General features: G+C 41.2%; 1 protein-coding gene across 4 annotated transcripts in view; it reads right to left on the reverse strand.

The window, feature by feature from the left end:
* mid2 (midline 2) overlaps window positions 1-13,014 on the reverse strand; it is a 181,003-nt gene that overhangs the window by 20,398 nt on the left and 147,591 nt on the right. For all 4 annotated transcript variants that reach the window (XM_078954094.1, XM_023959096.2, XM_023959097.2 and 1 more), the window contains 3 exons: window positions 12,877-13,004; window positions 12,547-12,690; window positions 263-424 (listed from right to left, as the gene is read on the reverse strand). In XM_078954094.1, the coding sequence (XP_078810220.1) occupies window positions 263-424; window positions 12,547-12,690; window positions 12,877-13,004 (434 nt within the window). The remainder of the gene's footprint in view (window positions 1-262; window positions 425-12,546; window positions 12,691-12,876; window positions 13,005-13,014) is intronic.

Consider the following 13,014-nt stretch of genomic DNA (forward strand, 5'->3'; position numbering starts at 1 on the left):
ATTGTTGCAACAAAAAAATCCAGATACACTTAAGCAATTCTGAATCAAATAGTCAGGATGTACTGACTCTCTCTGATTGGGTAACTCATGACATCACAATATGACTGCTTTTAATCACGATAACATTGAAACGGGGTAGGTAAGACCATTTTCCTGAACTTATTGGCAGATTTTTATTTGCTTTTTTGAAGAAAATCTGCCAGGGTAAGAACTTATGACTTATTTCTAAGGGGCCTTTTTTGTAGTGTGTGTTTTGACTTACTGTTGGTTTTGAGGCGGGCGGGCTCGCTGTTGCGACTTCCTGCCTGGTTGATAGCCTTGACAAAAAAGATGTAGCGAGTGCCGCTCTGCAATCCGTGCACTGTGTAATGATTCTGCTTGATGTTTGGTACGATCATCCAGCTGTCTGCAGAGTTGTACAAACCTGACAAGCACACAGACACATGCACAGGATTAATGTCTATGGTTATTGATGCTTTCAGTCCGTCCTGGTAAAAAAAAACACTTATAATTAATGGCGTAGTTAGAGGAAAAGAGATTGTTGTTTTGCCTCGGAATCCCAAGAGAGCCATCCCGCCATGAGAGATTTTGGAAACCAGACTGCAACTTTTATATCAGCCTGCAGATCCATTCCATTACTCTTCCGTCAGGCTTATCATGACGAGGGCCCTCAGGCGATTCTGTGTGTTCACTAAGCTGAAAGCATAAGCCAGGTGCTCACCATGTGACAACCACCGTTGATGATCGCCTGAAGGCAAAACGCTATGATAGCTTTTAGAATACCCGCAAAGGTAGAGAAAACATTCATATGTCCACAGCTAGCGGAGTGGGGCGCTGATTCAAAGCCGCAGATGCTGGTTTGGCACCACAGTTGGTTGTTTCTAAGCTGACTGTGAGGGAAGAATAGAAACACTCAGCTGCAGGTGGATCTTTAACAAAAAGGTGTTCACGGGGTCTCTGCTCATGCAAGGGATAATGGATTTAAACATAATCATCCCTGCTATTTTCAAATAACTTGACCCAGCACTCCATCAGCAGACACAGTCTGATGAAGTACCCTTTCTTGGATCATAAAGCACCAGCTGAGTGCTGCATGCATTACAGATGGCAGCAGGGTTGTGGATGGTTCCGCCAAGGACTGCGATTAACATGAAGTACTTGTTGTGAGACTACTAAGTTTAGCATGATTCTGTATCCTTAACAAAAACTCCAGGTGTAAGGGCTTCCTCCTCTTCTGTAGACTATTGATGTTGACTGATAACACAATTCTACAGTTTGTTTATTTTTTTTAAAGTGCTTTCATATTTTTTTCTTGTCTGGAAATTGTTTTCTTTTTCTCAGAGGGCTCACTTTACCTGATGGCAGATGTACAGTCTAGCCTGAAATGAGACAAGGAAGAAATGAACCCAAGTGAACCCTGGTGCAGTTCACTTCAGTGTGAATGCACACTGACTGTTCAAAACTCTACATTCATTGAAGGGAATAAATCTAATACAAATCAAAGCCGCAAGTGGTATTGTATGACCTGCAAGCATTACCCTCTCCTACTCTTGTCGCCCCATTTTTAACCTCCCTCACTGGCAGAATAGCTGCTACACACCCCTCACTTTCCCCTTATGTCTGTGCCACTGTAGTCAGAGTTGCATGTGACAAATTCATTTAAAAAAAATACTCTTTTCTAATATGGCGGCTTTTCTGTTGATTTTTATCTCCACAGCAGGCATGTTAATTAACTAAGGCTTTCTGTTAAACACACCCACATTTCTAATGGTTTCATATTGTTCCCCATTTCCATCCAAAAATATTCTTTTTTTGGTCGTAAAAAGACTATTTTAACTGACGACCCTAGCAGTTACGATTTTTTCAATTTTTTTCCAAGGTTGTTTTTCTGTTTCCTCACTCACCCTTTTCTGTGAAAAGAAACTTTACAAATATGTTATTTTTGTGTTTAACTTTGTTAGCTTGGGAGTTTCTTTTTAGCTGCCAGAGCAGCCGCTTTAAGAAAGTAGCAGATGTATTACCGACATATCATCGAGCGACTTGACATGCATCAAAAGTGAGTTGAATGTGGGAAAAATCCAGTCGTTTTCAAAATAAAACTTCCTTTTGAAACAGACTTTAAAAGTAAAAAAAATGTAGGTTGTGTTTTTTTAACCAACTGTCATACGGACTGGTACTAGTTCACGGCCCACCGGTCAGGCATCACTGCTCTAGAGGCAGCTCTCATAAAGAACCAATGATGCCTGCATCTTTTGCCAAGGCAAACTACACATGTTGGAGCTGTTAACATTCAAAGAGTTTGAGTTCTGATCATTTCTGTCATTGTTGAATGTTTTTTATTTTAAAACACGCATGATTACAGCAAAATGAAAGTCAGTGTGGGGTAAGGCTCTCAGGACCATGCTTTCTCTGTCCCCTTTGGTTATGAGGCATTGTGAATTATTAAGTGAGATGGAAACAGCATGCATAAGTAATAGCGAGGAGCCTGCTTGTAAATATAAATACTTCAGATGGCGCAAATAAGGCTTTTAAAAGGGGGAAGGTTTAAGAATGAATGAAAGAGGGAGCTCTTAAAGCTGGTGTTAAAGTCATGTTTTCACCTGAGCTTTTCTCTTGCAAGGACAGTCTTCCTTTGAAGCAAAAAAGGAAAAAAAAAAAGAAAAAGAACAAACCCCTACTAATTGATAGTTTTATTCAGGGCTTTTAATTGAGTTGCTGTGAAAAACAAAGTTCTCAGGGAAAACCCAAGACGGGTTCTGCTGTGACAGCTGAACTTTGTTGTTATTAAATCTGTGCCACCCACTTGTCATTTTATCAGTTTCTTGTAGAAACTAGAGAGGCAACAGTGTTTTGTGGGCTTTCAAGAGATCCAGGGGAAGATGAAGAGCCGGGATTCATGCTGCTTTCTGTTGTTAAAGCTTTTGATCTTGATAGCGCCACTCCGTTTTTCCTAAATTAGGTCAGAACACAGCAAAAACACCATTTCAATTTTATGCGGCTGAAGAGGAGTTTTCTGACAAAAGCTGGTTGCTTCTCTGGAGAAAACTGTGACTTCAAAGTAATGTAGAGGAGCAAGCGAGCGTGTCATTAAAGATAGAAAGAGAAAAAGGAAGAGCAGAGAAAAACAGCCACTTGCGTCTTTATATTTCTGCAAAGTGTCCTGAGAGTGAAAGTGGGTTTGTCTTTGATGATGCAATGCAGAGTTAACTGTGACCGTGTTTCTCAGCCAGTAAAGTTGTGCAGAAGGGTCATCCCTTCCATATTTCATAGAGAAAAATACTGTGTGCATGTGAGCGGGAGCATGCATCTGCTTTTGTTGAATCTAAGCATCTGTTGAATTGTAATAAAAGAAATCTAAACTTCAACTCAAAGCAGGAATCTGCAAAAGCTTTAAAAAACTTTCTGCTGACACACAAGAAAATGTCCACATCCGTGTAAGTTTTATTGATGTGACTGGTGCAAAGTCAACACCTAAAAAGGTTTATATGGAAAGATTCCCATGACAGGTAGAAGAAAAGCAATATTTGAAATTGCATTTATCTGATTCTATGTATTTCCCATTTTTATTGTTTGTATTTTCATATGATCTAAACGCAATAAAGTTCTTTAAAAATCAAAAAACTACTCAGAAAAGACTATGGCCATCACCCAAAACATCACATCAAATAAATGTAGCATGGCGGTGTAAGTATTGTTCTGTTATACTTATAGATGATTACTCAGTCCTGAAAAATAAGACCATTTAACAAAACTTATAAGAGTTTGCTGAAATAATTAAATTCCGATCTAGGTCATAATTCAACTAGATTTAAAATTTAATTTAATATTCCAATTTACTTAAAAAAAAACCTCCAATGTTCAGCGAAAAAACAAAACACAAGAAGAAGAAAGAAAATCACATATAAATCACTCTGGAGTATAATTTGCACCCCTGGCTAAACTATGCAAAGTAATGCGACTTATTCTCAGAAAAACACGGTGCCTTTGGTTAAAATTGTGAGTTCTCACATCACTTAAATTTTCAAAATATAGCTGGAGCCTCCATGAATACAATTCATAATGCTCACTTCAAAAATATAGAGTGATCAAACTTTTCTTTAATTATTTCATGATTTCAGTCAGCTCAGTAGTTCGTTTATTTCACTTTAACAGCTTGCCATACATTCGATCTGCTCTCACAGCTCAGTTCCATCGCTTGCCGCTGCTCTTCATTGTTTATTCAACCTGTCAATTTAGTTCACACGTCTCAAAGTCAAGACCAAATGAGGTCCGCTACGTCCTTTTATGCGGCTGGCAGCACTTCAATAATCTAATGGATTTGTAAAGGATAAGTCAATGGGGTTCAGTGACAATAAACTACATTTCTCATATTTCATGTTGCTCATGTAAAATGACAGATGGTGTACATTTTTATATCCCTTTTCTTCCTTGCTTTAGCCCCAATATGCTTCACAATCACAGTACTGTTCACACATTCACACACTGATGGCGGTTCTGGTGCCTCAAGTTGTAACCACCAGGAGCAATGTGGGGTTCAGTATCTTGCCCAAGGACACTTTGAACCTGCAATCCTCCAATCAGAGGTTGACCGCTCTACCAATGACAACACTTTTCCACATCACTGAGGTTGCCCTAAGAGTAGAATTGAGAAATACAAACAATGATCCCAAAATTTCCAGAAAAAAGAAAAAGGGATTCAGATATAGGGATGATTCAAGAAAGACAGAAAGGCAAATTCATGTTTGAGCTTTAAGGAGAAAAACCAGGAATGTCTCTTGTTATGTGAGGCGATGGCGGTAGTCACAGGAAACAAAACCCCTAGCAAAACGTAAAACACTTGAAGTTTATTTTAAGACAAGATAAGATAAAATAAGATAAGATAAGATAAGATAAAATATTCTTTATTGATCCCACGTTGGGGAATTTCAATTGCTACAGCAGATCAGTGCCAAAAAGAGTATACTTTATTGAGTACACTTGAGTACAAGTACAACAAGTCTACTATACACCATGTGTAGTGTAGGAAGTATAATAACGAAATACTTCTTCACACTAAAATGGAGCATTTCATATTTACAGTACATAGATAGTTTATAGAAAGTAAACTTCAAGTATTCTGCCTCACTTTTAGCATAGACTAAGTATACTTGTAGTACACTTATGTAAACTACTTTTGCTAAGGGTATACATCAGTATTTGACAGAATCAGCAATCCCAATACAATGTGTTGGATATCAGCCTTAAGCTGTTTTTTTCCACTTCAGAATCTGCAAGATTTAAGTTAATTCCATCAACAGTTGAAGAGTTCATGTCAAACTAGTCGCTAACTATACCGGCAAAAAAGTCCCCCAGCTACATAGCTTTTACATCGCTGCTTGTTAAAAGCCCAGACAAGATGGATACAACACAGCAGTCCATTTTTGTTAGAGGTGTGAAGTTTGACCTGTGTGTCATAGAGGTGCTGCACATGCATGGAACCACAGCGGGACAGAATGACCTTCGATGCAGGTAAAGTCCGGGAATAAGAATGCATTGCCCTGGGAACACATTACTTACATTTCAGCTCTAACTTAAAGAACAATAAAAAACAAGTCAGTGAAGTGAGTGTTTGTGGTAAAAAGGGCCACAGAAATTTCATTGAAAGGTTTGGAAGCGAAGATTGGATTCTGATCTATTTTGGTTCTGATCCATGCAGCCTGACTGAGATGAAGCACTTTTATTTCCAAAAGCCTGAAAAAGAACTGTGCTCCTTGTGATTTCAAGCAGAATGGTTAGATACATGGAATTAGCCAAATGTCTACAGCAAACTGTTGGTCACACCAACCACTTCGGCTGCTGCTCAGCTGTCTACTTTGCCTTGTTTTAGCCTCCCGCCATCAAAGACAATAAACAGAAAATATACAACTTGAAAATTATTTTGATAGTTTGTCATGGTGTCCTTTTGACCACAGAGTTTGGAGCCTCTTGCTGACTCTATTTTCCACTGCTACGCTTGGATGATCCGATGAAAGCATGGTGCACACGACCTAATAACCCCCACTACTCCCCACCAGAGGGCCGAGCCTGAAAATGTGGCACGGGGAGAAGAAACAAATATATATTTTAATAGATACAGGAAAGCTGTCAACTGGGAGCATTCAGATTTAGCCACTCGGAAAGTTGGAGAAAAATACCACGATAGGAATCCAAGTTGCAAAGTGGTACGGCAAGCCAAATGGGCTTCTCTCTTTCTCAGTTTCTCTTATGAATCTCTGAGGACTCTGTGGCGGCACACTGCTGCATAGCTGAGCAGACCAACTGAAATGTATCCTCATGTGCCAAATAGCCGGGGCACTTGAGTTGAACGACTAGACGGAGAAATGTCAGGCCCAAACAGAGGAGGAGATAATGACACGATCAAAGGGAAAGGTGTGAGGAAGAGCAATGTGCACTATTATGCACATGAATCACATCCTCATCACATCCATAATTGGTCATTTTTCCGTCCTTGTATACCCATAATGCAGCTTGATTATCACATGTTCAAATGCTACGATAGCGAATCAGATGCACATAGCTATGTCTCGGGAATCCACATGGAAAAGCATCCCACCTATTTTTGTGTGTTTTTGTAAGGTTTCGTACACACTTGGCATGTGACGCACGTTCGAGAATGCAGGTTTAGACCATTGCGTTTATACTGGACAAGAAGGGTGGGGTTCTTCTTCTTTTTCTTTTGCTTCTGTTTACTAGCACATGTCCGCAACCTATAGTTGTAAGAGGCCTACTGCGAAATGTCAAAGTGGTGCTAATCTAGCAAATCTTGCTCCCAGCTTTTTTCTATCTTTTAGCTCTTTTCTGATAAAAAGACCTTCTCCTATTATTCTGGCCAGGCACGAACCGTAATTATTTATTTTTCCTCCGTGATCAGTTGGCACTTCCGTGAGTTAAGAAAGTCGTCATCCATACGTCACTACCACATCCCTGTCCCTAATTGGTCAAAGGTTGACCTGGTTTAACTTTAAACATGCGTTCAATGGCCGCATGTTTTTGTATGTAGAGCCGGAAAAGGGTTGTAGAAACTTGCGTAGCTAATGTGAAAGTTTTGAACGCAAAAGCCAGAAACATATATTTATGCAGGTTCACATCGACTTTTCATTGGAAGTGGCTGCTTGAACGCAGGGTGATGTGAATGTAGCCTTAGGGCTGCATGAAATGAGGAAAACTTGTGTTGCGGAATACTAGTGATCAATATTGCAGAGGCAATATGAATAGCAACACCTGAACAAAAAGCGAAACAAAAAACATCTAATATTGGTATTTAAATAAAAGTCTACATAATTTATATTATGACTCTTGTTTATGTAATGGGAGGCATCTAACATAGTCTATGGTTTATGGTCTATAGGTCTATGCAATTGTTCTTGAAATACGGCCATAAGATTGTTTTAGCATGTGTGTTAACATTAAAGTTTACCATTTATTTCAATTTACACCATCTTTTGCAATTCGTGTTTTGCAATTCGTGTATTGCAAAAGATGATATCCCGATAACGATACATTTACTAATCATTGTTCAGGCCTGGTTCTTGTGTAAAAGATAATGGATGAGATTTTATTTTTTTTTATTTTTTTTAAGTATTTCAAAAGTTTTAAAGAGGCAAAAAGATGTGTTTAAGTGGAGCAGCTTTTGATCACAGAGGCAGGCTTGAGTCTAAACAAAGGACTCAGCCGTGTTTTCTGGATGCCAGCACAGACAGCCGCATCAAAATCGGATTTGAGATGTGCTCTGAAGGCTGACCTATTTACTTCCAAAAAACTGCGATGTGGTTGTATCATTGTGATTTCAATAGCCCTAATAAAAATAAAAGCAGTGAATGAATCACTTTTTAATCACTAAAATATTTAGCCAGATTATGCCTGGTACATTTTGACACACTGTGATTTGCTGTCAGAAAAAAGATGCTTTTTCAAAACAGCAAAATAAATAAATAAAAAAAATAAAACTATTGCTATTTCTTTCTCTTCTGAGTTTAACATGACTTAATTAAAAGTTGATAGTTGATGCCTAAAAAATTAACAAGATCCCTTTGTTTTTACACTCAATAATATCTAAAAAAATGAAAATTTATCTAAGTTACCGGTTCCCAAAAAACAACAGTCTTGATAAGCCTACTCTATGTTTCTCTACGTACAAAAACAAAGAAAAGACTAAAATTGGACAGAAAATCTGGGTTATGCAGCACACTTCTTATAAAAAATTTAACATATGAAGACAAGACAAGAATAATGGGGTAACAGTGCTCCTTCTTTGTTTGGGGCCTGAGAAGCTATTCCAACAAGGAAGTCTCGACAATTTTAAAACAAAAAGTTTTGGTGAAAAGCTAAGAACAGTGCAAAACTTAAAAAACAAGTACTGCATATTTCTATTCTTCTTTCTCTTTCGGCTTTTCCCATCAGGGGTCGCCACAGCGAATCATCCTTTTCCACCTCACTCTATCATGAACATCTTCTATCCTAACATTAGCCAACTTCATGTCCTCTGTTAAGACATCCATATATCTCCTCTTTGGCCGTCCTCTTGCCCTCCGGCCAGGCAGCTCCATCTCCAACATCCTTCTACCAATGTATCCACTATCCCTCCTCTGAACATGTCCAAACCATCTCAGTCTGGCTTCTCTGACTTTGTCGCTAACACAGGCAACATGAGCCGTCCCTCTGATGTACTCGTTCCTTATCCTGTCTAACCTGGTCACTCCTAAGGAGAACCTCAACATCTTCATCTCTGCTACCTCCATCTCAGCCTCTTGTCTCTGTCTCACTGCTACCGTCTCTAACCCATAGAGCAGAGCTGGTCTCACCACTGTCTTGTACACCTTTCCTTTGAGTCTTGCTGGCACTCTTCTGTCACACAACACTCCTGACACTTTCCTCCACCCGCTCCAACCTGCCTGCACTCGCCTCTTCACCTCTTTTCCACAATCCCCATCACACTGAACTGTTGACCCCAAGTACTTAAACTCCTGCACCTTCTTCACCTCAGCCCCCTGTAACCTAACGCTTCTACCTTGATCCCTCTCGTTCAGACACATGTATTCTGTCTTACTACGACTGACCTTCATGCCTCTTCTTTCCAGAGCAAACCTCCACCTCTCTAGCTGTTCCTCCACCTGCTCTCTACTCTCACTGCAAATTACAATGTCATCCGCAAACATCATTGTCCAGGGAGATTCCTGTCTTACCTCGTCTGTCAGCCTGTCCATCAGCATAGCGAACAAAAAAGGACTCAAAGCTGATCCTTGGTGTAGTCCCACCTCCACCTTGAACTCCTCTGTCTGACCTACAGCACATCTCACCACCGTCATACTTCTCTCATACATGTCCTGAACTACTCTGACATACTTCTCTGCCACTCCAGACGACCTCATACAGTACCACAGCTCCTCCCTCGGCACCCTGTCATACGCCTTCTCTAAATCTACGAACACACAATGCAGCTCCTTCTGACCTTCTCTGTACTTTTCCATCAACATTCTCAAAGCAAAAATGGCATCAGTGGTGCTCTTACGGGGCATGAAACCATACTGCTGCTCACAAATCTCCACCTTCTTCCTAAGCCTGGCTTCCACTACTCTTTCCCACAGCTTCATTGTGTGGCTCATCAACTTTATTCCTCTATAGTTGCTGCAGTTCTGCGTGTCACCCTTGTTCTTAAAGATCGGAACCAGAACGCTTCTCCTCCATTCCTCAGGCATCTTCTCACTCTCTAAAATCCTATTGAACAACCTCGTTAGAAATTCCACTGCTGTCTCTCCTAAGCACTTCCATACCTCCACAGGTACGTCATCAGGACCAACGGCCTTTCCGCTCTTCATCCTTTTCAGAGCCTTCCTAACCTCATCCTTTCCGATCTCTGCTACTTCCTGCTCCACAACAACCACATCTTCCTCCCTTCTTTCCCTGTCATTTTCCTCGTTCATCAGCTCCTCAAAATACTCCTTCCATCTTTTCTGTACACTCTCCTGGGTTGTTAGCACCTTTCCATCTCTGTCCTTAATCACCCTTATCTGTTGCACGTCCTTCCCATCTCTGTCTCTCTGTCTGGCTAGCCTGTACAAGTCCTTCTCTCCTTCCTTTGTGTCTAACCTGTCATATAGCTCATCGTAAGCCTTCTGTTTGGCCTTTGCCACCTCTCTCTTCACTCTACGCTGCGCTTCCTTGTACTCCTGTCTACCTTCCTCAGTCCTTTCTACATCCCACTTCTTTTTAGCCAACCTCTTCCTCTGGATGCATTCCTGTACTTTCTCATTCCACCACCAAGTCTCTTTACCGTCTTTCCTCTTTCCAGATGACACACCTAGCACCTTCCTACCTGTTTCCCTGATAATCTCTGCTGTAGTTTCCCAGTCATCTGGAAGCTCATCCTGACCACCCAGGACCTGTCTCAACTTCTGCCTAAATTCCTCACAAGTTTCTTCATTCTGTAGCTTCCACCACTTGGTCTTCTTTTCTGTTTTCCCTCTCTTCTTCTTCCTGACCTCCAGAGTCATCTTACACACCACCATGCGGTGCTGTCTGGCTACACTCTCTCCTACCACCACTTTGCAGTCATTAACCTCTCTCAAATGACCTCGTCTACATAGGATGTAGTCCACCTGGGTACTCCTACCTCCACTTCTGTATGTCACTCTATGTTCCTCTCTCTTCTGGAAGTAAGTGTTGACTACAGCCATTTCCATCCTCTTCGCAAAGTCCACCACCATCTGTCCCTCCAGATTCCTTTCCTTCACACCAAACCTGCCCATCACCTCCTCATCACCTCTATTGCCCTCACCAACATGTCCATTAAAGTCTGCTCCAATAACAACTCTCTCTCCTCTGGGGAAACTCTCTATGACCTCATCCAACTCACTCCAGAATCTCTCCTTCACTTCTAACTCACAGCCAACCTGTGGCGCATACCCACTGACTACATTCACCATCACCCCTTCAATTTCTAACTTTAGGCTCATCATCCTGTCTGAGACTCTTTTCACCTCTAGAACACTGTTTACAAACTCCCCCTTCAGAATCACTCCTACCCCGTTTCTCTTCCTATCAACACCATGATAGAACAGTTTGTATCCTCCTCCAATACTACGTGCCTTGCTGCCCTTCCACCTTGTCTCCTGCACACACAGTACATCTACCTTCCTTCTCTCCATCATGTCTGCCAGCTCTCTGCCTTTCCCTGTCAGTGTGCCAACGTTAAGAGTCCCTATTCTCAAACCTATGTTCCTGCCTTTTCCCTTCTCTCTCTGGCCACGGACCCTTCTGCCTCCCCTCTTTCTTCGACCAACAGTAGTCAAATTTCCACCGACACCCTGTAGGTTAACAGCATCGGTGGCGGTCGTTGTTAACCCGGGCCTCGACCGATCCGGTATTAAAGTGTTGTGGATGATTCGCATGGTTATTTTGGCAATTTTTACGCCGGATGCCCTTCCTGACGCAACCCTCTCTATTTATCCGGGCTTGGGACCGGCACAGAAGTAACTGGCTTGCAACCCCTGTGGCTAGATTGCAACCCCTGTGGCTAGATTGCAACCCCTGTGGCTAGATTTACTGCATATTTCTATTACCAACATTAAATAGTTCAGTGTAGCTCTGTGCAACTTTTTTTTAAAATTGACTACAAAAAACAAAAGAAAAAAAAAAGCTGTCATAGTTTGCTAAAACTGAAATATGTACATTTTAAATGTACAATTAATATTTGACACGCGGTCAAGAACGTGCTAACATGCATGTGTTCTTCTTCTTTTTTTACTGCTTACTAGCGCATGTCCACCACCTACTATTGGGAGAGTCTTGGTACGAAATGTTGCAACGGTCCAAATCTCACAATTTATGCACAAGACAGAAACAGTTTGGTTCATTGCTTTTGTTCTTGCATTGGCTGATATGGGTTACCATATCAGGAGAGTGGCCTTTGTTTATCTTTATTTGATAAACAAATGCAGACGTTGTCAGGCTCGAGATGTCTGGGTTTGCTAGATAAACAAATTTCAATGTCACCACCAAATCACAGTCTCTGATTGGTCAAAGTTTGACCTGGTTCAACTAGCTGCTTTCAATGGTTGCGCATTTTTGAACGAAAAGCCCGAAAATGGTCATAAAACGTGTGTAGCTACCCGTAAACGCAAGTGTTTTGTACGCAGCAGCCCAAAATGCTTGTTTACATCGACTTTTCATAGGAATGGGCCTTGAACACGCGTTGCCAAAGGTGTCAACGTAGCTTGACTAATTATGTTTTAGATAGGAATCTTTGAGGACTATGATGTTTGCAGAGGACATTGTGATCTTTTGTGAAAACTGGGAACTGGTGGACGAACACTCAGAGAGGTGGAGGTTTGTTCTGGAATGGATTCAAGATGCAATGAAAAGCATTGTAAAGAGGAGAAACGGTGTGTACAAACAAATTGGAACAGGTGGAGGAAGGTGTCAGGCATGACGTGTGTCAAAAGAGTGTCATCAGGAAGGAAGGGAAAGGTTGTTAAAACCTTCTAACACATTCCTGTGTGGTTGACTTACTGATGAAGGTAGTCTGTCCGGTGTAGATAGTGTACTGCAGCTCATAGGAGGTGACGCTGAACTCATCCTCGGATGTCCAGTGAACAGTGATGGTGTCATGGGAGGCGGTACACAGCTCGTCTCTGATGGATGGTGGATTGGGAGCTTCAGCAGAAAAAAACAGAAGAAATCAAACTACAATTGTATCTAAACAAATTCTTCTGTCCCAAAGCAGTTCTGGATTGCAAGGACCATATTGTTTTCACAATTCTTCCTTCTTAGTTGCCAGAGAAAGAAAATCTTCCAGGTACCCGTAGCAGATTAAAGCTGATGCATGTGTTTGTGACTCACCTGTCAGGTAATCTAATCCCTCGAGAATTTTCTTCTCCCGAGAAAAGTCCAAGGCAAAGTTGTCAAATGCCTCATTCAAGTTGACGTCAGGTATGAGCACCTGTGAGGACGCTGTTGCCATGGCGACCCTGCAATCAG

This window comes from Oryzias latipes, chromosome 10 (assembly GCF_053564925.1).
Source record: "Oryzias latipes strain Hd-rR chromosome 10, Olatipes_Hd-rR_3.1".
In the NCBI taxonomy this organism is placed as follows: Eukaryota; Metazoa; Chordata; class Actinopteri; order Beloniformes; family Adrianichthyidae; genus Oryzias; species Oryzias latipes.